Source organism: Sinohyriopsis cumingii, chromosome 3, assembly GCF_028554795.1.
Source record: "Sinohyriopsis cumingii isolate HCF-2022 chromosome 3, ASM2855479v2, whole genome shotgun sequence".
NCBI classification, from domain to species: domain Eukaryota; kingdom Metazoa; phylum Mollusca; class Bivalvia; order Unionida; family Unionidae; genus Sinohyriopsis; species Sinohyriopsis cumingii.
Genome location: NC_142963.1, coordinates 68,967,629 through 68,994,067, shown reverse-complemented (window position 1 = coordinate 68,994,067; position 26,439 = coordinate 68,967,629). Strand labels below are relative to the sequence as shown.

Genomic DNA, 26,439 nt, shown 5'->3' with positions numbered 1-26,439 from the left:
TAAATGACAGGCTGTAAATTTACCAAACTTGGTTCTTCGTTTGCACATGTGGTGACTATCTGAGATAGATTTTGGGTTATGACCCCTAGTCCATAGTCTTGTATTAGGGATTAGGTTTTAGAAGGGTATCATATATTGATAAGTGTGTGGTTTGGAAATAGTTATAGTTTGTTTTTCACAAGTAAATTATATTTTGTTTTCTCACATGCATTTGCAGATAGCAAGATGTAGTGATTACTTTCTGACATTAACAATATAATTATCTATAAGAAATCATGTTAAAAGTATTTTTGGCCATTATGGTGAAGTTTCAAGTTAGACATAGTGGACTATGAAACCATTATTGTTTTTGTTTTCTTAGTCAGAAATCTTATAATAACAAAATGCATAACGTTATTCAGGCTTGCTGCTTAACTTTAGATTATGAAGCAATAATAATTGTATCAACACGAAATGTGAATGAGATGCAACCATAAACTTGATGCAATGTGTATCCAACTTCAAGAAAATTTAACACTTTATTTCCAGTGTCAATGAATGAACTTAGTCTTTCATTTAGAAGAAAAGGTCTATTTAAATAGCTAAACAGTTCTTGATAGTCACATTAAGCTGTCGGATTTGGTAAATATAGTAATTATTTATTATCTATTATCTCCTCTAATGACTTTTATCTCTGATAACAGGAGGATAGTAAGCATGTCCAAGATATTATCAACCTGTGTCAGGGAATTCTTCATCTTGAGGCCCTTAGAACCCGCACTCCTGAGGCTCTTAACTCGGACACCAGTTTCCTGGCCCTCATCAATCAGTAAGTTACTTACTTTGACATGTTTAGTGTTCCCTCCAATTCTCAGCCATTTTTGTACTAATAGAACAATGTTTAAAACTTTCAGATTGTGGAAAATTGAGATTCACCAAATTGTTTATGTGTTGTTTGTATGTATTGCATGTATCTGAGTAAGAATTACCTTGTTCCATTTAAGAAATATATAATGCACAGCTGTGTCAGTAAAATTGAATGAAACCAAAACCCCCACAAAATCAATTTCATTAACTGCATCTGGCTAAAATCCTGATGGGGTTCCACAGTGAACCTAATTCTTATGGCATAATAGTTGATGCCAGATGGTAGATGAACCTAATTCTTATGGCATAATAGTTGATGCCAGATGGTTGATGAACCTAATTCTTATGGCATAATAGTTGATGCCAGATGGTAGATGAACCTAATTCTTATGGCATAATAGTTGATGCCAGATGGTAGATGATCTATTACAGTTGTGATAGGTAAAAGGGAAATTTAAAATATCCTTTGGTAATTCATGCCATTACTGCTGCTGCAATCAATATTTTTGGTCTTGGTTATGTGCTAGTGATAGATGGAGAGGTATGCATTAGCCAGGCCCACTTTCTTGTATTGTATGTTTGTTTTATTTATTTGTTTTGGGGAGGGGTGGTTATAGAAAGTAATTTAGCCATAAGAGCTAATGTTGATATTGTCTATCATCATGCAGCTGTCTATTCCTGTATATGTTTATTTTTAGATATGCATAGATTAAAAAAAAAAATTCTTTGAGGGCTTCATTGGAGACCAGATGCATTTTCATTCTAATTGAGCTACACTTATATAATGTAGAATTATAAATACTACTACAGCAGTAGCTATTACTAGTATTATTATTATTATTATTATTATTATTAAAAGATAAAAGAAAATATAATTTGTTGAGCATGAACCACAAATTTTATATAGATTGGTTAATAGTATGCTTGCAGATGTCAACAAATAGAGATATATGTTTGCAATATATCCAGAGAATGATATAATTGATTGTTGTATTTCTCCATGTGTTTTAGATGCAATGAAAGTTGTATGCTGACAGCCTCTGCAGACTGCTGTGTCTCTGATCAGGAGATTGAACTTGTTAATATCATGGTAAGACTTGTAGCTGAGTCGTCAAGAGCATGTTCACTGTAATTACTTGTGATGAAATATAATATAATTATTTATTATTTGTTTGTTTTAGAATGCCATTTGTCATTGGTTGAAATTCAAATGCATGATGCTTAATGTTACATTGTATTTCCCAAAATATTTCTGACTCTTCCGATGATCTTATATTAGCTCCAGGGTCATTTCATATAACCCTCATGGGCATTTCATATTTCCTTCAAGGTCATTTCATATAACCCTCATGGGCATTTCATATTTCCTTCAAGGTTGGTTGGTTGGTTGTTGTGGGGTTTAACGCCATTTTTCAGCACACGATAGGCCATATATGGCGGCCAGTATTAATGGTGGAGGAAGAACCCGGGAAAACCCCAGAAAGAACCACCGACCCACGAGAAGCTACTGGCATGCTTTCTCACATATCTACATTGGCTGAATCTGAGACTCGAACCGGCGCAGACAGAGGTGAGATGGCAGTGATCCGTAACGGCGAACGCTTTAGACCACTCGGCCACTCGGGGCCCCGTCCTTCAAGGTCATTTCATATAACCCTCATGGGCATTTCATATTTCCTTCAAGGTTATTCCATATAACTCTTACACAACTTTGACATCACATCATATTACCCTCCTGTGACCTTCATGTGAGTGTTTGAACTATTAGTATCTCAAAAGTATAATGCTTCACTTGGAATAAAATGACTCGGATTATGCCATTTATTTTGCATTGTTTAATTTCTTGTTTATTTTAAAGTCTTACTTACAGATTCAAAATCCAAACCTAACTTTTGATATATACATATTTTGGAAAAACAAAATCATATGGGCAAACTTTCATAGCCTCTTTAAAGTATTACATTGTAAAATTACAGGTGATGATTAAATAGTAAATATGTGATGAATTACACATGGCAAATACTGTAACAGTAATTTTGCTATGGTAAGGACATGTTCTGTATTGTAAAAGTTTCAGTAGAATGATTTTAGTAAATTTATTCTGTATTAACTTCTGCAAAACTTCATCATGCTTATACTTATTTCAACACTTCTGCAGATATCTTACAACTAGTTATAAAGAAACTTAACAGTTTAAATGTTTCCTGTGTGTGATTACTTATTTAGTAATTCACAGCTAGCATTTTTCTGAAGCATGTAAGAGTGCTATCTTGTGTTCTGTTTGCAGCAAGCTTACTCTAAAAAGAAAACCCAACTTATCATGGTCTTCATTAACAAATATTTTACCTGTGTCTGGCTATAAAACCAATTTACAACACATATCATTTCAGCTATCTACAGCTGTGTTATAGTTAGTCTGAGTGTTTGTATTACACAGATATAACTTTGTAATAGTGAAGAGGTTTATGTCTTATTGTTAAGTGAAAAGAAACAAAAACGTCATCTAACAAGTACAGTTTGTCAATACCTAACCCCTTAAATTGACATGTTTTGTTACCAGAAAAAGTGATAGATTCCTTAGAAAAAATCTGGATTTTTGTTACTACTAGATACCAAGTAGCTTAGTTGGAATATTTTCATTAATTTCATCAACTTCATTAGTCATCTGCAGCATTCACATGATTATTTGAAATAGTATGCTTAACTTAAGAATTTGCCATAATATCACACATATTATATTGTTTTAAAAGTTGATGGTTACAATATCACTGTTTGTACAAGTAAATGGCTCATAAGCTGGCTGCCAGCTGTTACTAAGAATGCTGCAAATGAGTTAACTTAATGATGATTTTATTATAAAGATTATGATGATTTAAATGAATTAAATTTTTTTAAGCCTCTGGAAGGAGTGCAAACATCAGACCTGGCCTGGATCAAAAGTGCATTGAAGGAGGTCAACTCTCAGATTAAAGACACTGACAAGAAAGTTATCTCCCTTAAGGAAGAAATGGACAGTGCAAAAGTAAGTTGGATTGTATCCTGCAAAGTATGCAGTCATTTTGCTTGAGTGTAATTAATATTTCTAGCCATAGAGTTTCACATTTTTTACTTAACATGTTATATACATTCCTGGCCTGATTAATTCTACTCAATATTTTACTGTCAATGCTGTTTTATTTTTCAGGAGGAAATTAATAGTGAAGTGCAGAGTATCAAGACTCTACTGACCACACACCATAAGTCAATGTCAGATGTAAGGGCAATATTGAAATCCCTGGCTAAGGTAGGTCTTGATCTTCTAGCTAGAGTTAGAAACCAATAGATGCATTATAAGAATTTCTTTTCCTGATTTAGTTTCATCAGAGCAACATGTATCCTACTGGCCTTAAAACCAAGGCATTAAGCAAAATTGTATAAAATGTTTATTAAAAAAATGATATACTGTATATCCTTTATAAAATATAATTGTATGTATGACTGTTTGTCTCTATTTTTATTATTTTACAGATTCAGGTTTCATTAGAGACTTGTGTATCTTTTCGATCCTGTCATATATATAAAATTGTTATGATGATGCATATCATTTATGACACTACATAAATGACGTAACTTTTATTATTTTAAAATATAAAGACGTCATCCATGTCTTTCAAAACATTTTGTGCCTGAAGAAGCATAAACTAAATGCAAAACTTGTTGCACAGAATTATCAATGTTTGTATTGTTTTTTATCCTAAAAAGAGCAACATTAAGACACACTTCCAGTTTGGATGCAACAAATGTATGACAAATACAAAGGCTATTTGCCCAATGAAACATGATATTGTGATGACAGTCTTTAAACATACTATAATATTATATATACTTAAATATCATCCTGTATTGTCTGTAATTTTTCATGCCTAATTTTTCTAAACCCTTAATCCATAAATATCATATTTATTTTTTTGTCCTCTAGTTATTGGTGCAGAGGATTTTAAAAAAAGTGTTATCAAGGAAAATTATATCTCAGGGTTTTGTACTCTTAATTGATTGTTTTACTGGGAAAAATGTCCAAAATAACTCCAATGGCTTGCAGTTGCAAATCACCTTGCTTTTTATTGCATGTTCCAAACCCCTCTTCCATACCACACTCATGTGCATACTCACCCCCATCCCCAGAACATGACCAGGAAGTCATTCCAGAAATCTGTCTCATATATGATGCATTATTCTGATATGAACTGCATATATAAAGTTTCATCAGAAAATATTGAAAATTTTATTATTTAAATTTTGTGCATCCAACCTTGGACCCCCACCAAAACTCATCATAGTGTCACAACATTCTTTTGAGTGTATTATGCTACAACATCCTTCCATTACCACATTTGTTTCCACACAAAACCTGTAGTTGTTCATCATCTAGTTGTTCAACATTTGGGCTGGCTAACACTATTGGCTAAGAAAGATCCCTATAATTTTGAGGGCTCAAAGGTCAAGGTATCTCTGATGGAGACCGCTTAAGTGGCCTAGTGGCTAGAGCATCTGCCTCAGATGCAGGAGGTCGTGGGTTCATTCCTCAGCTGAGTCATACCAAAGACTTATAAAAATGGTACTAACAGCTGCCTCGCTTGGTGTTCAGCATTAAGAGGTTAGTGTTAGGACTGGTTGGCCTGGTGTCAGGATAATGTGACTGGGTGGAACATCATGCTACATGTCTGCGGCATGATGCCCCGGTGCTAGACATCACTATAAACTGCTACACTGTAGACATCATAGCAATATGACTGAATTTTTTTAAAAGCTGTGTTAAAAATCCAAATCACACACACACACACACACACGCACGCACGCACGCACGCACACATCTCTGATGGAAAGAAGGAAAGTGGTTTCTGCACAATAGCTAGAATCTTCCACCATCTACAGTTAAAATCTTTGTGAATAACTTACACCATGGACAAGGAAGAACCCTATCAGTTTCAGGGTCAAAAGGTCAAAATTCAATGTCACTGGCTGAAAGAAGAAAATGGTTTCAGCACAATAACTCCAGTTCTCTTCCATCTACATTTACCAAACATAGTGGACAGCTTGCACTTGGGATAAGAAAGAACCCTATTTTGGGAACAAGAGGTCAAAGGTCTAGGTTATGCTGACTGAAAGAAGCCAATAGTTTTTAGTGTTTCAAGGTTATGGTTGCTCTGACTGAAAGAAAGTGAGAGATTTTAGTTCCTAACGTCGTGGTTACTCTTGACTGATAAAATTTTATAGATTTAAATGTTTCAAGGTCATGGTTATTTTGACTGAGAGAAGTCAATAGCATGAAGTGTTTCAAGGTCATGGTTATTCTTACTGAAAGAAGCCGGTAGATTTTAGTGTTTCAAGGTCATGGTTACTCTGAATGAAAGAAGGGTTTACATTTTAGTGTTTAAATGTCATGGCTGCTCTGACTGAAAGAAACCAATAAATTGTAGCATTTGAAGGTCAAGGTTATTCTGACTGAAAGAAGCCAATAAATTTTAGTGATTCAAGGTCATGGTTACTCTGACTGAAAGAAATGTTTCAGTTATCCACATAGAGGCCTGTTAAAAATGTGGTGGGCATATATGCCATTCACATAACTCTTGTTTCTGTTGCTTATATTTTCTAAGCTCCTTCATGAATTTTCTTCATGCTTGGAATGAATTATTATGAAACTGAGACAATTCATTTGCTAACATGCACACACGCCACTTTAATATTGGATTCCAGATGACAGTCATAAAAAAATTTGCATTAGTGTTTGATAAAGTGTATTTTATTATATTTCCTAAACCCCCTGATGGATTTTGTTCATATATTGCATGAATCATTATGAAGTTAAGACAGTTTGTTCTGCGATAGGATTGCTCTGCCTTTCGACCTTGGGGTCAGTGTCTAACATAATTCAGCAGTGTTTTAATCATGGGCTCACTGTGCATTTCTTTGGTTATATCTATTCTGCATGATTAACAACTGACACTTTACTTTCCAGCAAGAGGAGCAGGAAAGAGGTGAGCAGATCAATCCTAATGGCATCAGAGAATACCTTAATCTCTACAAGAATTTCTCAGAGAATATTGCCACTGCTTTAAAGATGGTGGTCAGTGATGACATCACCAAAGATGGAATTCTAGAAGCAAACTCTATTCTTGATGCCCTGAAGGAACAGATACCACAGTAAGTGTAGCATGTATTTGATTAGGCAGCTCATGTCATGTTACTGATGTAACTTCTGCTGCTAATTCAACATAGGGTGACAAACCTATAACTCGATAGGAATATCATTCTCCATTAATCTGGGGGTAAGAGTGTTACAAAATGGCAACTATCAGAACATGTCCTTATCATGGCATTTATTCATTTTAATTTTTTACTTTAAGTCTACACCCCACCCCCCACATTAGGTAAGGTCAGATTTTACATTTTTATTATATCTCACTTATAAAACAACCCTTACTCTGCATTAATGACTTTTTTTAGTTAAAAATATATGTGTTTGTGTGTGTGTGTATATATATATATATATATATATATATATATATATATATATATATATATATATATATATATATTTTAGATAGCACAACCTGCATGGAAAATAATACTTTAATTAGAGAGACAAAAGCAAGCAAATTATCATGGATTATTCTAAATAAAGTTGTGACTCTTGGTTTGTTTTCAGGTTTGCAGTGACAGTTCTGAAAATGATATTTTAAAAATTCAATTTGATTTGTCCTAAAAAAAATATGATTACCACACAGAAATTAAATCTGTTAATAGATATATTTATCATTTATTTATACAAGGCCTGAATCTGTCCATAGATTTGCTTATTCTAAATTCATGCCAAGTCTATCTACATCTCTGGGACCATGTGTTTCACATTTGTTTCCCACAGAAGCACTGTTAATCTTAATTAGAAAATCATGTTTATGGCCTGTAATATCGTATTGAAATATTTTAAAAATAAATACGTTTTTTTTTTAAAAAAAAGGCTTACATTACAGAACTGTTGTCACAGTTACTTGGCCATATAATGAGTGAAGAAATAATTCAGAAAGCAATCAGCTGCATTCTTTTGTCTTGATTTGTCAAGTTCTTTCCATGTACTGAACTGTAAAATGAAGCATGTCATTTTCAGCTTTTGTTTTAAGTCACACTAATGAAGAAAACCTTTGTGAACTAACAATTGATGAAAACTGGAGTACAATTAAATAACAGGAGCCAAAATTTACATGGTAATATCTAATGAAAAGATAACTCACCAGGTTCTCTCATTGTTACATTTATATTGTACTATTATTTGCCAGAATCAGTTACCAATTTAAATGGGGTCACATGATTACTAAAATATAATGAAAGAAATAAGGTTTCCATTATGCTATGATATTGGTCACTATAACATAATTCTAATGTTTCTATTCTTGCCAGTTGATTTGCTTGCATTATAGCTTCAGTGCTTGTGTTAAGATAGTTTTATTAATTGAAAATACATTTGTCATACTCTTGGTGAGTGTTGGGAATACATTCTGGACTAATACTTCTCTCTCTATCTTGATCTTGATATTGAAAAGATTCTTTTATTTATTTATATATTTATTCATTTAACAAATATAATTGACCAAAGCATACATACTTAACTAATGGACCCTTTTCCACATCTTCTGCTGTAACAGATGTGTTCATGTTACTTAGTTTATCCCCTGATGAGGTACGTACCAAAAGGTCTATGTTAGAAAATATATAATGACCAATTCAAACATTTCTATTTTTAGAATTTATGACACTATGCTAGAAATGGCACCTCCTCTGCAGACAGAAGAAAAGCTAAATGAACCTGGCCAACTCAGCTTTGCTACAGGTAATTACTCTGTTTGGTCTCTTTTGTTATCTCCTGCAAAACAAATATGAGATAAATATGTCACATATATAATTGCAAATGTTGTTGTTATTGTAGATGTTGTTCTTGTTATTGTTAGTGCTGGTGTTGAGATTTCATATTTGTCTTCATTTCTCAGAAACTATTGTAAGTACAATCATGAGCAGTAATAATTATGCTAGAAAAGTGGGTCACACTGAGGAGAACTTACTGCTAGCATGAAGGTCACAGAAAACTACTTTGGTGGTAAAGTTTAAGGTTGAGCAGAACCCTATTCTGTGTGGAGTTAAGGATCTTGCATGGTTGAGCAGATGGGTTTTTTAAGTTTGTTAGCAAATACATGAAAAGTGTTGGGTTGGTGTTTTTGTGTTCTTCAAAGGTTCTACAAGTTGTTATCTGCTGTATTTGTTTTCTTCTGTAAGGGCTGTTCTAGGCTAAATAATTTTTTTGAGTTAGGCTAGAATGTGCACTTCATCATTCTTCAGCAGTCCAACAAAAGTGAAGTGAATAACCTTTCAGAAAATATTTAGTACTGCTGTCCATGGCATCAGTGAATTATTAATTTGACATAGTTTCTTTACATGACAAAGAACTTCATCCCTGCACCACTGTGGGCAGTTATATGAATAGAAGGTAACACACTTTTCTTTGTACATGGTACCTGCCATAATATGATGTGCAACACAAAAACAGTGTATTTTGCTCACAACCTCCAACACATTTGTGTCCCAAAAAGCACAGCTCCAATAATTTTAAACAAATTTGTTTATAGTTAGGTAAATCAGAGAAATGCATGTTCAAGGGTGAACATTATTGCACATCATTGCCTAGAATGATAGTGTTTAAGCCATCTTTATAAAAGATTATTGGCTAGTACCTGATCACTGGAAATGTTTCTTTGATTTTACTCCATGTATTAAATGCAAAGCATGATCATTTTGATCATCAAAATAGTGTACAAATGTGATTCATTTTTTAAGGCAAACTGTTTAAATACCGCTTTAATTCAGGAAAGGACGAGCTGTCTGCAAAGTGTGCAAAGCCCAGCAAAACAAAAATTCAGAACTCAAGCTGACAAAGTTTTACTTTATGAAGCCCAGCATTGAGGGGGATCATTTTATTCTTTGCACATACTTTAGGAACCACATCAGCAAAAGTTTTTCTGGAGTGGATAACATCCATAAGCATTACAACACCCAGCACTAGGACACTGCATGAATGCAGAAATCAGTCCAGAAGTAACATGTTTAAACAATTATTGACAGATCATATCACAAGATCTGAAGTATCTTTTTGCAGTTTTGTTGTGGAGCACAGTATACCATTTTCATTTGCAGATGATCTTTGAGACCTCTGTGTTTCATGCTCACAGTAATCCAGATGAAGAAAGGTCATTTTCTGTGCTAAGAAAAATTCAACAAAGACTTCGGAACAGTTTGAACAACAATATCATTCAGTCTGTAATGAGTTCAGAGTTGAGCACAAATGACACTTGCATTACCTTCAGACAAACTTACTTAAATATTCAGAACAGCAACTGTACCTTATTGAGACTGTAATCCTCTGTCTAATGGATTTTAAAGACTCTGTGTGTGTGTCTGTGCACACACATGCATGCATGCTAGTGTGCATGTGTGTGATATTTAACACTGTCTACCAATTGAATACCTGCCCTAAAATGGCAAGTCAGGTAAAATCAACGATTTTCAGACCCAGCCACCCTGACACAGTCTTGTTTAAAAAAGTACAGTTTTCAGTAATCTTAAGGAGAAAAAAGCAAAATAAACAAACATTTTCTGACCACCACTATATATGTACATATCTAGGAGTCTGTATAAACTGTAAACAGTCCTGTTTAGAGCTTGGGGCAGTTGATACAGCTGATTATCATGGAGTCAGTTAAAAGGTAAGGCAGTCAGAGATAAGCAACCAACATTTCACTGATTGTATGTTTGTGCAGAGAATAACTACAATGATGCCATGTAAAGTCCTTTGAACACTGCTGTGGGATGGCTCATTTGGCTAATCTGCATAGGTAAAGTACATGAAGTGGAACAGCCCCATTCATATGAAGTTAGATGTGTTGAATAAAAAAGTTATTATACATCATTGCCTTGAATGAGAATGTTAAACCATCAATTTTAATGATTGTTGGCAAGTTCTTGATCATTGGCAACATTTCCTTGAAGTTGGATTTTACTTCATATATAAAATTCAGAACAAGATTATTTCGGTAGTCAGATGATGTTCAAGTGTGGTTCATTTTTGAAGGCAAAATGTCATAATGCAGATCTGATTTAGGAAATCATGAGCAATCTGCAAAATGAGCAAAGTCCAGGAAAACTAAATTTCAGGACTCATGGATGGAGTTCGACTTAATGCAGCAGCAAGGAGCATTAATTTTTTTGCAAAAACCATATTAACATTAGACATTCTGGAGTGTACAACATCCATTGAGATAGCAACACCACCCAGCATGTATGACACTCAACTGCAGTAATGATGCTGAATCATTGTTTTCTATGGTGAGAAACATTATGCAAGATCTTTGAGAAGAGCTTGAAAACAGTACCATCGAATCTCAGTTGAGTGCCAAGAACAGAAATGACATTTTTATTACCTTTACCCCCTACCCACCCACCTGCCACCACACATGTACATGCATACTGAACTGTTGAGAACAAAACAGACTGCATCTATCGGTAATAAAGAAAGTATTCCACTGTCCAATGTATTTGGTATATTTTTTATTTAAAATGTGATTTTGTTTATGTGGGTGTGAGCATGTGTGTGGTAATGATATTGTACAGTGCTAAGTACTGAGACAACTATTTTTGGTTTGTAACTATTAAATGCTTCAAAGAAAAGATATTAATTTCTTTTTTGTATCGAATTTGAATTTCCAGTGATTTTACAGACTAATAAGAAAGGATAACTTCTTCTCAATTGGACAAAGTCACTTCTTTACATCACGTGCACTGACCTTCCCCCACCCCCATCCTCAAAACTCAGTTTTGAATCTCAATACAGCCAAGGAAAATGGCAGGGATAAAACTTTTTTCTTGTTTGTAAATGTATTAAATGCTTGAAAGAAAACACTTATTATTTTCTTGTATGTCTTACTCTGTAGGCTTATATGAGTATATAACTTATTCTCAGTTGTATGATATAACTTTTTTTAATATAGTCAAATGCACTAAAAAAAAACCTTTGGACCTCACAATAATTTTTGAGTCTCAAAAACTCCCCCCAAACAGTCCGTGAGATTGGCTGGTATGGGTTATACAAAGATAACTTGTTGAGCTTCTAAAGGTCAGATCACTATTTTTTGAGCAATGGAAACAGGTCTCTGATCTCATGGCTCCTGAACATGCCTTGACTAAACCTCAAAGAGTGATTAGGGTCAATGCAAACCATGGAAGGGAACTTTGTTCAGTGTGACAATTTGAATTCCTGCACACAGAAAGTTCTCAGATGCATGGGTGAACCTGACCACATAGTTTGCAGGATCAAAATGTCATCACCCATACAAGACAGGTAGTGGCAAGTGTATTTATGTGCTGTTTGTGGTACTCTTTTGAACAAAAGTTGTATAGTAACAAAGATTTCAACCAGCAAGTTAGCTTGAAGGAATCTGAGTATCAATTGTTTTTTTTTTTTTCAGCCTTGAAGAAACCAGGGCAAACAGGAGATGACAATTTTAGGAGAACCCCCTTCCTTCAGAAAGATCTGGTTTCAATCACACCCCCAGGGAGCCCCCAGGCAGGGCAACATCAGAGTAAAGTTGGGAGTAAGTTAACACCAGCAACCTAAAAAAAGAATGTAAAAAAAATATTTGTCAAGATATTAGTCAAATCAACAGAAAACATATTTACTTTTAAATGGCAATAGTTCTTTGATTTGATATCACAGAGTACACAAAAGTGAAACTTTTCTTTAACAAAGATGGAGCCATCTTCATGTCAAGTTATGTTTCTTTAACAAAAGGAATAGGTAACATATGATTAGACCTGTTCATTTTCTAAAAGAATATGCATCCCTAGTTCAACCAGTTTTTACATTCATTTGGTACCATTGCTCTTCAAAGAAAAGAAATGGCAGTCAACAGAGATTGAAAAATTGCAACCAGTTGATTGTAGCTGGATTTATTTCATAAGGAAAAAGTTATCAGAGTAAGTATAATATGAATAAAGCAATAAGACTAAGCTGTGCAAGTGTCAATATGAGCTTCAAACTAAGACATCATTCCCCCAAATTGTACATATCAGGGCAGGGTTACCATCTTACATTGTCAGACTATCATATCATACACCTGTAATCTTAACCTGTACCATTTTTGTCTGTTGATGATTTTTAATGCTTGTGCACGATACAAATGATTGACTATTCTGTAAGCACATCCTGGTTAAGATTTTTATACTGCCAAATGTTTTAAACAAAAATGTAAAGGAGCTAAAGATGTGTGAGAACTCCTGCAAATTGTGCTTGTAAAAATTTACTCAATATACAATTTTTATTTAACCATTAACCATAATATTCTTTGTTGTAACATAAGCCACGCCGCTGGTAGAGGTATCATAGCGACATCCATCTCTTTTCAGGTAGGCTGATATCAGGTTCTTTACACATCTTTGTTTGGCTTGACATAATGGTTGTTAAACTAAATTTGATTGGCACATTGGGCCCTGGAACAAGCATTCTGTCATAATTTTATCTTGCATCAAGGAAGTTTCACAAATGTGTGTTTAAAATTCAGGCTACCTAGATCACCAAAATGGCTGATTCTCAGTACAGTTCATCTTCAGATGATGATTTTGGTTCAACAAATCATGGCTAATAATACTGTTGATGACAATAATTTTTAAAGTTATGAATTGCCTCAGCTTATTGGAGCTGGAAAAGTAGTAATGAAGAGACCAGTGAGTGATTTTGAATACAAAAATGATGTTGAATATGAGTCCAATGTATGTACATGCTGGATGGATAAAACATACAGCATACAGATCAACCCATCTTTCAGCAATATTTTGAAATTAAATGTAGAACAGGCAGAATACCAGTCCTAATGAAACTGCAGTTTAAAAGTAGAGTCCAGTTTTTATTTCTTTCCTCAAACAATTTAGCCCCACAGGATCTTGTGCTATAAAACTCTATAGCCTTATATCGTTTAAGAAAAATGGATTAAATAAGAATCTAAAATGAAATTAAAAAGTTAAGATATATATTTGATCAATATACCTCTGTCTTAAAAATGACACTACTGTATTGATGGACTTAAAACACTAATCTAGCTTTATGGAGCGGATAAGAAACCTGGCATATTAGTCAGTAAAGCACTGATTTAAGAAAGTGAAACTTTAGCTGAGCTTATGTTAGTGAAAAGTCTTATTTTGGAGCAGAAGTATTCAAAAGACAATCCCTGTGAGCTGTGGAAAATTGTAGTTTCCCAACCTGTTTAAAAGCTAGCCATGTAATTGCCCTTCAGACAGCAGGCTGTGAAAGTGGATTTCATCACAGATCAATATTTCATGCACAGATAAGGCACAGATTAAGCTCAGAAACGATCAACAGTTTAATAGACTGCTCCAGTGGCCTAGTGGTTAGAGCATCCACCTTAAATGCAGGAGGTTGCGGGTTTGAACCCCAGCAGATTCATACCAGAGACTTACAAAATTAGTACTAACAGCTGCCTCACCAGGTGCTCAGCATTAAGAGGTTAGTACTTGGACTGGTCAGCATGGTGTCAGGATAATGTGACTGGGTGGGACATAATATTACATGTCTGCAGCATGATGTCCCATTAATATTACATGTCTGCAGCATGATGTCCCAGTGCTAGACATCACTATAAAGTGTCACAGTGCAGACATCATAGTGAAATTTTTTTAAAGCCATGTTAAAAATCCAAATCACACACATCACAGATTAATGCTTATTCGACTAAAGGCAGCATCTTTAAAATAGTTTGATTTTAATATGACTTTAACAGTGGAGCAGGAAGAGAGATATTGAAGTGTTAGGTAAATATTGAACTATGGCTGTGTCCTCCTCCCCCTAAATTGTTCTACTCCTCCCCCCCCCAATTTTTGTGACAAAGGGGAAGTTCCCCCCTTTTAGATAAAATCCTATCAGCATCTCTGATGTTTCATAACCTGTGACAATCTCATTCATTTGTTTTTGGGTCACTCGTGTTAGATTTGACAGGTATTATTGTTCTGATTTCAACATAAGTCTGTTCTTGATCAGTCATAAATAAATGTAGGATGTCATCTTACACTCACCTTTCTGAGCATGAAATGATTCTTCTGTATAATAGAACAACTGATGAATTAAAGCCTGTAATAATACAACTTTGTATTGGGGATGTTCATCAGTTGCCCCATTCTTAGCAGACACTTTTCACTAACCAGTTGCCGACAACATTCTTTCATATTAAAATGGGTCATCTTCAGTGTAATTAAAAGCATCTTTAAAATGATGAACTGTTCTTGAAACATGTAGGATATGACAGAATTATGTATGTAAACGTTTTTGAAGTTGACTTTGAAGTCAGTGAGAGTAGCAAAGAAGCACATGGATTTTACAACATGTTTGGCTCAGTAGAATGTTTCTCCTTGTATGACATTTTTACATCATTTGCTTTTGTGCTGCATCACATGCATATCTGCGGGTCTCCAGCATGCTGAATTTGCATCTGCAGATAATTTTACAGAATATTATTTTTTTTGTCAGTAGGCAGTACGTTTATTGATAGGTTCATGGAAATGAAAATGTTTCAAAGATAATATTCTGAACTTTTCATATATCCATTGTAATTACTAGAAGAAAACACAATTCTTGTATTAGAGATGATAACAAAAATCATTGTCTCACTCTCACCCAGGAATACATATTTTAAATCTCCTACCTGCAGCTAGTAGTAAGATAAATTGGTTGTGTGCTTCTGTGTAAAATTGAGAAGTTGTCAAGTTTTACAATATACAGTATACATCAACTTCTTTAGACAAAGCCCCTGCTATTAACCATTCATTATCAATTTTCACAAATCCTTCAAAACAAAATTTTGTATTGGAAATATTGGGAATCAAAGTCACTACTACAGTGAGTATAATTTTTAACATGGAAGAACCCTGTGGTTTAAAACTTGTGAATTTAATCACCTTAAAATAGATAATAGACTTCGATGAGTTCATTGAAACTTTGAAGATAGTTTGAATGTTTTTATGTTGTTGTGTATTTCACCTTCAAATTTATTTTAGTCATAAAGAAAATAAGATGTACTGTACATTTCTCTTTTATTTCCTATAGCTCCCAATATACGAAAGTCTGAGAAAATTTCCAGAGATCCTAAAACTGGTAAAGGTAAGCTGTGACCTGTTTGTTCATATAATAACTGTGCCATATACATTACCTTATACAGGACCAAAATGTCTATTGGGATACACTATCAGAAGATACCTTGGTCCAATTAAATCAGCCTCGAGATATGTATTGATACTGTCAAATTGCATGACCAAAGCAACTAAAACTTTTAAATGTGCAATTGAGTGAAAATTATACACTGGTTGCTGGATCTAATGGATGTGGGTGTTGACATGAAATCTGAAATGGTGATGGGAGGTTGTTTTGTATTATGCCTTGTGGCTTTACAAGTTGTCAGACATAGGATCTGATCTAGAAATGATCTGTATACATCACCATAAAGCTTCTTCAACTAACTCTGAAGCTGTGAGAAATAGCTTAAGTGTCTGAAATGTGCACTAATGTGTTGTGAACGGATTTATCTGTCAATTTCTTGAAGAGGTGATATCAAATGGCCAAACTGTTTCTCAGAATCAATGCAGATTTGGGTCTAATCTATCAGACTACAGGTACCCTGTCATAGCATGGGTTTTGCCTTTTAGTTTACCCCTCATTGCTTGCAGTGAGGGTGTCTTTTTGGGGTCCTGTCTGTCCTTTCATCTGTACTTAAGTTCAGAGAAGCTTGGTTGTATGATTATACAAAAACAACTTGATGTAGGTAAGTGTAATTAGGTAGGCATGTTTGAGTAGATTTTCATGCCATTAAAGTTTTCCATATTTTGCTAGACTTACATTTTCAAAGGCTCAACATTTCAATCACTTTGGTGCCCATTGTTGTTTTTGTTTTGGGGTTAATACCATTTTTCACTACATGAAAGGCTAGTAAAACTGGTGGAAGGAGAACCCAGGAAAGCTTTGTTAAGAACCACTGACCCACAGGAAGCTACTGACAGCTTTCTCACATACATTAGCCGAGCCTGAGATTCCAACTACACAGACAGGTGAAATGGCGGTGATTGGAAAAGATGAGCACTTTAGACCACTTGGCCACTTTAGACCCCTTGGTGCCCATGTGCATATCTGTGTGACTAAATGACCACATGACATAGATTAATGAAATAAAACATGCTAGACCATTGATATGCATATGTAAATGACCTGATTAGATTAGATTTTCACATTACTTTAGCTGTTTTCATTTATTTTGTTTTAAATTTTTTAACTTTGTGAACAGAAATCTTTTGATGAAAACCATGTTAAAATAATTGTACAAGAGCCGCAAACCAATTAACATAGGCAAACAAAATGTGATGTTTGTAAGTATGTATATATTACCTGAGTTGGTTGTCAGGCCACAAAAGTAATTATTCAATATTTTAGGCATTCATTTTGATGCTTTTAGTGAAAACCTTGTTTGCAACATCCTACAAAAGCTACTTAGCACAGAAAAATGGAAGTTTATTGGCATGTTGGTATGCATATGTTAACAACATGGTTTTATTTTCAAGTAGGTGAGGCAATATTTCAGTTTTGTTACCACACTGTTTGTGGATGTGGCATCTTGATTTAGTACTGTTCATCCATCCATACATCCTAATATCCATACATCTGTCACGAGAAAGTTTGCTAACAAGACTGCACAAAAACCACACAATTTAGAGAGCTGAAATTTGGGCTTGGGTGTCTTTTAAGCAAAAACCTTGTTAGCACAATTAAGCAAAAACTTATTGTGGTAGACAGATGAAATTATTTAGGTATATTTGTTGAAATATGTAGATGACCTTGTTAGATTTTCAGTTCATTTCAGAATTAATTTTAAAAAATTTTATATACACTTTTGAATGTTTTGGACTGAGACATTTCGGACAAAAAGCTTTGTTAGCATAATTAAACAAAAATCACTTTAGGTAGACAAATGAATCTGGTGCACATATGTATGCATATGTAAATGGGTCTGATGAGATTTTCTTTGCAGATTACACCAATACTTATAACGTTTTTCATAATTTTTAAATATATTCGACTTTCACTTTTTGGTCTACATGTCTGAGTGGGAGCATAACATTTTTACAAACACAAATCTAATTTCATAAATTTCAAAACTTATTCAACTTCATGTTTTCTCCACAGTTGGAGCATGTATGTTTTACAGATACAAATCTACTTTGGAGTTGCTGTTTTTTTTAATCTTCTCAACTTTATTCACTACATTACTAATTAAAAGCACTGATACTGAAGTGTTTTCTTTATAGAAATTGCTGAATAGAAAATTGACATAATTATTCTTTGTCTGTGTACTGCTCTGGTGGCCTAGTGGTTAGAGCTTCCACCTTGGATGAAGAAGGTTGTGGGTTTGATCCCCGGCCGAGTCATACTAAAGACTTATTTTAAAAAATGGTACTAACAGCTGCCTCGCTTGGACTGGTCGGCCTGGTGTCAGGATAATGTTACTGGGTGGGACTTGATGCTACATGTCTGCAGCATGATGCCCCTGTGCTAGACATCACTATAAACTGCCACACTGCAGACATCGTAGTAGTATGACTGAAAAATTGTTAAAGCTACATTAAAAATCCAAATCACACACACACTTTTCCTGTGTATTCTTGTTTGTAATAATTTACCTTTCAGTACTTATTTTGCAGTATGCTAACTTGCAAAGGGTTGTGTGACATGCAGAGAGTTGTGAAGTTTTAAAATAGATTTTACAATTCATCTGTTTAGATTGCTGTCAGCTTGGTGATCATGCACTTGCAGAAGTTCTCTAGAGCTGTAGTTTTTATGTAAACAGCTAATTAAGTACTCATCTGGCACATATATTAATAAAGGGAAACATGCAGGTCTTTGTTGTTGGAATCACCAAACTCTTGTGTATTTTTAAAAATTAATAAAATCTTGCACAGAAGAGGCCTACATGAAAATTTTTTATTAATCAAAAGAATTTTATTATTTGAAATATAAATCAATTTGCTATGAGAGCAGGCCCACTTTTTGAGACACACTGTTTAATTAAAAATTAATCGAACTTTACAAAGCAATAAGTAGATATGGAATATATATGCAGTTCATTCTGTGTATTACAGCAATACAAGAACGTAACTCTTATGCTGTTGGTGTATGGCGTAGAGTGAAGATGAAGCTTGATGGGCGAGACCCTGACCCAAACAAACGATTGTCAGCAGCGGAACAGGTGAGATAGCAGGAGACTTAAAATTAACCTTTCATATTTTCTCGTGCCTCTACTGGAAGTATATTGGGGCATGTTTTCATCTCCTATCCATGTGCATTACCATACATCAGCCCATCTGAGCTAGCTGATAGCATGATTCTGCAGAACCACTCGTAAAAAAAGTGATCGGGTTGATTTGTTTCTAGTATATGTGTATGACCAAATGAAATTTTCATGCCATATTTTCAGTTTTTGCATATCAATCCTGTACTCTTTGTGGACCCTCAACTGTTTTAGGCGACAACTTTTTACTTTTTTGTCTTGCCTTCAAAGCTTAGATAAGACACAAGTATTAGTTTTTCAGTCACTTGTTATTGTAGTTGTTGTGTTCCTGTTGATATTAACTTGAAAGTTATGAATATATCCTATTTATCTTTGAATCAATTGCATGCATAGTCATGAAACATTGTGCTCAACTGGCCCTACTTCAGTTTTATGTACTTTTCTGATTTATTCATATCTTTCTTTCATTTTAAAGGTGGATTATGTAATCAAAGAAGCCACCCACCTGGATAACCTTGCTGTTCTGTATGAAGGCTGGACACCATGGGTGTGAAGTATGCAACAATGACGACAATGTCAGTCAATCTGGAATAGATTCATCTCAATCCAGTGCCTCAACAAGGTCTTTCTGACCACTCGTCAGAGTTGGATCATAAGGGAGGACTGGTGTAGCAACTATGTGACGGCCATCGTTACACCTAACCATCATATAACAGCTATAGGAAGCACTCTCAGTCCGGCCAGAGGGCCATTATGATGAGAATCTATAGCCGTTGATGGAGTTAAACAATGGCATTTGAACATCTTGAACAACCATCATGGCACTAAGTTTGACAGCCACATGTAATTTACATGGCAACCTGTAGTGGGAGTAGTCTGAATGATAATTATTTTGACAATGTTGATGAAATTAAGGATGCTGATGTTGATACATTGAAAGGAAAAGATCATTTTTATGGAGTTTTATCTGACAGTACATATTTAGAAAGAATTGTCTGAATTTGTGAAGTCTAGCAATAAGTAATCTAGTGACAGATTGCTTTCTTATCATGTGACAACATAGTTTTTTTAAGAGTTTGTTGACCTAGTAAGATATTCTCTACATTTATGCAATGTCAATGGACACTTGACCAGTTTCATCAACAACACACAGTATGCTCATACATGATTTGTGTCAGTCCTCAGAGAGAATTTTATTTTATTTTCATGAGTTTGTGTTTCTTTCAGATTGTGTGCTATTAAATATCCAAGGTCTGTTTCTTTTGCTGCTACTCTGCCAAACTTGCCAGAATAATCTCTTGGGTGTGCAATGTTTGCCCAGGTCATAAAGTTTAATAAACACCACTAATTAGTTTACCCTTATTGTTTTTCTATCAAAAATTTAGTATTTATTACCAATTTCTTGTAGTGGGTTGTCCTAAAGGACAAATGTTAACATGGTGTTAGGAGGAGGGAGGAGTGTTGCATCAAATGTCAAGGTCACTGATCCTTGATAGTTAAGCTATTTTCAGCACATTAGCTTGTGATTTACTAAATTTAATGTAAGTCTAACATGTTGCCATGGACATCACGATGAAGCTTATTTATTTTGGCATCATAAGGATAAGATCATTACAGTTCTGCGTAGGGAAATTAACTTTGCATCTTAAGCATGTCAACTGCCTCAGCTCAGTGTGTCCATGGGAAAGGCATTTGACTCCTGTTTCCTCAGCATGTTATAGCCAATAATGTATTTCAAAGTGCCATTAAAACAAAGAAAAACCTAACAACAAAGTTTGTTTTGGCACCCTAAGTTGGCATACAAACATTCATAAGACTGCAGATTAAAATATTCTGTCAAAACTGATAAAATTGTGAAGCTAAATCAGTTATAGTTTTGGAGTCCTTTTTTTAAAATATTGGAACGAATTAATCACTTTAGAATGATATAGGAATAATAACTCAGTTTAAAAGAATCGTTTGAGATGTATTCACAACAGGAGTTATTATGTTAGACATTTTGTACTGGATATTTTCCAGTATTCATGCCTAATAAGTACAATATTTTTATCATAGAAAAGGGGGGGACATTACTCAATACTTCTGTCTTTCTGCCCCTCTTTCTTTCTGTCCCACTTGTATTTCCACACAGTAACTCCCTTAATTGTTACTGAATTTCAATCAAATTCGATATTAAATACTGATGAAACATTTGCTGAGTATGATTTTGAGCATTCTGCTTCATCGTTAGCAAGAGTTATAACCGCTGATACTTGTATTGCTCTACCATAAAACATGAAACCAAACCAAAGGAAACCAAATGAACCCTGCAGTTAAAAGGGTAAATAAGAAACTTGGTTAGCAGTTCACTTTATCAACAGCTGAAATAAACTTAGAGCTTAGAAAAATGACTTAACAAGTGACAAAAATGTCCATTGTAGGAGAGCACTTTAGCATTATGTAGTGTTTTTTTTAAACATGAACAGAATGTTGTGAACAATTTTTTGATTCATAGAATAGGGCTGAAGTCACTTCAGATGAGCACCAACACTAAGCATGATTTAGGCCCTAATTTACATATTTATTGATATGAATGCTTACAAAATAGCACTAGTTTCAGGTGTAGCTGTAGTCTTGTACATTAAGTTTTCATGTGGTTGTTCAGAGTGAATTAAGTTGGGTGCTTTTCAGTTTGCCAAAAAATGAACAGTGGTCATTTGTTATGTTTTCATCCATTTAATTGAAACAGGTTTTTCAGTAGATTTTCTGTTTTGTTCTTGAGAATGAATCTGCTAGGTCACAAGGATGAATTTGATTGGAAGGTAACCATGTTGTCATTTAATTTCAGTCAGTTATATTATGATAGACAGACATGGCGAGTAAATTTTGTTTCTATCAGGCTGCTACTCAGTGTGAAAGACATAAGATTTGCTTGTATAGTATATTGGGTGTAAATACGTATTATTTCTTTAAATATGTAGTAATAATAATGCCATTCTTTTGATATAAAATTTTCATTGAATATACATGTATTATACATGTATGTGCCAGACATCAATATACATGTATATTACATGTATTTTAAAAAAATCATGTAGAATTTTACACTTGCATACCAAATGTAACTTTGAGTTTAATTTCTTCACTGTGACAATAAAATATTAGAGACATTTTGAACATGAAGAAAAGGTAAACAGTTCATAAGTATAAAGTGAATAATTGTCATATATTCACTTCTTTCCAGTTTCATAGAGAGCAAAATGGTGATGGGTGTTAGTTTAACAACTATGTAGTGATGTATTAAAATATGTATACTATTGTGGTTTTATTATATTGTTTGATGGATTTGTGCATTTGATTTGTTTGCCCTACCAGTAGATTTTTGTCTTCTCATGTTTTATTTTATTCCTTGTTTAGTTAAACAACAGGCTGCCACCTAAGCAAATACAACTTACAAAAATAGATGTCAATGATTTGTCTATGATTTGTAACCATGTCAGTATTTTTGATTGTTGATAATTTTGCTTTCACTTTTTTGCTCTCAATTTTTTTTTTGTTGCTTTGCTTTCATTTCGCTGAAGATGGTATAAACACATACACTACAGAACCAGATAGTGCCACATAATCATATCACACTAATACCAATACTATTTGACCCTTGTATACTGTGATTTACATGTACCTACAAATACCACAGTGATTATAACAGGAGCATAATCAGAACCTTAAGATTACCTAATCTTGTTCAGGTATTTCCAACTTTTTGGCCAGGTTGGTGTGCCCTGACTTTTTACTCAGTAATGCATCTTTTCACAGGCAAGTTTCATGATTTATAGACACTTGAATGTTGGCCTTTACTCTTTTTTTTGTGTCATGTATACATACCCTTTACAAATGTATTGTATCTAGTGTATCTGTTTTGAAATGCACACATTATTAAGTAACTATCGAGAGTGAGGTACAGTGAAACCCTGCATAACTTGCCTTGTTTTAACATGAATTCAAATAGTAAAACAGTCATCACATGGCTGCCAAGGTTTTACAATCGTTAATAAATAAGAATTTTATTTAATAATTTGACAAGATGTGCTGTATGCTTGAAGAAAAAAGAAGTGTTATTTCAGGTATAATAGTGATCAGTCATTGCTCTTTGATCTTTAAAAAAATTCTGATAATTGTAAATCTAATTATAACTGAACCATCAACAGTAAAGCCATTAAGTCTTCTTTGTATTTGTTATGTAAAATGGTTGCTCAATCCAAGGGAAACAAGAACCAACTTCTCACCTTACCTACCAAACAAAGTAATTGTTTATCATCAAAGTCCATCTCACAGCTAAAGGTTGTTGATATTGTACTTCACTACTTGGTAAAAACATTAACAACAAAAGCCACCATCATTCTGCACACGACATACCCATGTTGTCACAATCATCACATAATAAATCGAATTGTTAGTCATATTGTCCCAAAGTGCATTGAGATATTTTTTATTTGTATATAGTTCATACATTTGTGAAGTTTTTAACATGGAATTAAAAGCAATATTCATATTCACATGAAAACTAGAAGAGAAAATTTTAGCAGTTTGACATTTATACAGACACTGCTTAATGACCTTGACATGCACATGTGTTGCATACTTTACTAATGTTTCTTATCTTTCCTTATGTAATTTTTTAGATCTGTTATGAAATGGCTAAAATATATTTCTTTGTGCATATTTTCTAATGAGTTATTATGGTTTCATTGTTATGGATCCAGTGAGATCAATTGGTGAGCACATATATAGACTCTTTAACTACATGTATTCATACTGTACATGTATGAACCAAGGTAAGGTTCTTTGCTTAAAATCAAGTATTAAACATGCAGTCATTGTGTTTTCACAGTTTATTGTGTAATATGCATCGACTAATATGGTAATTGTGCTATTAAAGCACATAGTTTTGTACCCACTCCTATACCCATTCCCCTATTTGTAAAGCCTAGGGGATACACATGCAACATTTACTTAAGTTTAACTGATATGCTAGGCTTTTGCATGATGCAATGTATAGCACAGTGGCCATTGTTGACTCAGACCATCATGTTATAGCAGGGTTTCACTGTATGTGTGATTTGTATATGTCAACACAGTTTTGTATATAAATTATTACAGCCCTCCCTCATTGTAACATGGTTGTTAGGGCCCATAACTACAGAATGCATTATGTACAAAACCATGTTATATTAAGACTGTGACATATTTGGATCTGCAATGTTTTGAGAATATAGTGAAGTATGAAACCATGGTATAACAGGAACCATCAAAAAAATTTAATAATGGTGTTTTGAAGAGTAACTTAAGATATGAGACTAAATTTCAACTTTTTAAATTTTCAATCCATATTGTTACGCATTGGTATGATTTGGGTCATGGGCTCCATAGTAGAACCATTTTATATCTCGAATCAAGTTATAACAAAGTGTGTTATAATGAGGGAGAGCTATAGCTAACTATACCTGTATGTATCCAAAGGTGGTAGACATACTGCAGCAATTTAGCACATTTACATAAAAAGTAGAATACATGTATATTTTTGTTAATGCAGATAAAGGCTGTGTTTTTCACACAAAATGTCTGCACTGAAAAGATAGCTGCAGTACTACCATGTAGATTCTAAGAATTGGTATAATTCCATTTCTTGCTTGAAAATGTATCTTAAGAAAACTGTTATTGTTCAAAAATACTGTAGCGCAGTCGTATGTATTGTCACAGGGTTGCTTTTGAATATAACTAGCAAATGAGAAAATAGCTCAGTTGTTAATACAGATGAAATAGGTGTAATTTTTGGGTGGGTGGGTGGTGGATAGCCAAAGTTTGTAAATTATTTGAATTCAAAATTTAAGAGTTTTCTCCTGTGGTTTTATTTTCTTTTTTTTTGCAGATGATCACATATGTACTCGGAACTTTACTATGCTTCTTTTATTATTAATTAAATGTACACATCCTTTTCTTCTTCCTTTATTACCTTTCCTATGGAAGAAACCTCCACAGTATTTCAAGAAAATTACTTTCCATCAATATCACACATGTAATTATGTAGTGTAGTGGAAAGGGCTTTTCACCCCCATTTTTTTCCAGTGTATATTTGCCTAAATTGTGGAGCAGCTGTAATGATTTGTCTTCATTGGATATTTAGCTTAATTTCTTGTATGTGTAAAGGCTTGTTTATACTTCAATAAATTTCTTGATAAACAATGTTTTTCAGTGTTCTTTTTTAGCTTGAAAATAGGAGTACGAGAAACTCTTGTTTTTTCTACCCCAGGCATGCTGTTTTAAGGAAGATTTAATTCATTTCAATATTTCACATGATAACCGAATTCAAGCCAATATTTTTCACACTACACACAATAGTTCCCTCACAAAAATGACCTTTTGTCAATATTGAAAAATGGGGTTAATTGATTGCCATAACTAATACATGCATTTCACTATTTATCTCCTTTAGTAATGGATCTTTTACAAATCAGAGAAGTATCAAATCCTAAATTCTAACACATTTGCAGAATAATATGCTTTTCTTTTGCTCATGTTTTTTGGTCATCATGCATCATCCATTCTCAATTGCTAGGTCTAACTTCTCTAAAACCGCTTGACAGAATTTTACCATATTTTGACAGAAAGCCTTCTGGCATCAAGCTCTTTAAAATTTATTCAGATTATTCCAATCCAGAATAAAATATGGCCACCATTACTGAAAATAGCAACAAAAAAATTAAATAACTTCAGATTTGAAAAACAGCTTTGCAGAATTTGACTAAATTTGGGGAAAAAAACATATTCACGTGAAGCTCTGATCTGTTTAAATTATGCCTATCTGCCATCCAGTAATGCAGCTGCTGTTACGGAAAAATAGAAAAACCTTTAAACAGCTTCTCAAAAATTGTCTAACAGAACTTTATATAGTTGGATGGAGGGCATGAATGTCATTTAGATTTATTTGCATGATGTCAGAACTCCCTTAACACAATTTGAACAAATTTTATGAAAATGCATCTTGGGATAAAGGTCATTTACGTTTGTTCAAATGATGCTGATTCACACTCAAATATGGTTACTATTATTAAAGATATATATAACCTGATATATAACCTGTCCAGTGGCCTAGTAGTTCTAGCGTCCACCTCAGATGCGGGAGGTCGCAAGGATGAAC

General features: G+C 34.0%; 1 protein-coding gene across 1 annotated transcript in view; it reads left to right on the top strand.

The window, feature by feature from the left end:
* The window catches only part of LOC149803047 (serine/threonine-protein kinase SMG1-like), a 257,744-nt gene extending 232,260 nt beyond the window's left edge, over window positions 1–25,484 (top strand). Inside the window, exons 65-74 of the mRNA XM_089952603.1 lie at window positions 684–808; window positions 1,858–1,936; window positions 3,743–3,868; window positions 4,031–4,129; window positions 6,842–7,026; window positions 8,625–8,710; window positions 12,393–12,518; window positions 16,037–16,090; window positions 19,114–19,220; window positions 19,738–25,484. Of these exons, the coding sequence (XP_089808729.1) occupies window positions 684–808; window positions 1,858–1,936; window positions 3,743–3,868; window positions 4,031–4,129; window positions 6,842–7,026; window positions 8,625–8,710; window positions 12,393–12,518; window positions 16,037–16,090; window positions 19,114–19,220; window positions 19,738–19,815 (1,065 nt within the window). The 3' untranslated portion in view covers window positions 19,816–25,484. The remainder of the gene's footprint in view (window positions 1–683; window positions 809–1,857; window positions 1,937–3,742; window positions 3,869–4,030; window positions 4,130–6,841; window positions 7,027–8,624; window positions 8,711–12,392; window positions 12,519–16,036; window positions 16,091–19,113; window positions 19,221–19,737) is intronic.
* Window positions 25,485–26,439: the final 955 nt, after the last annotated feature.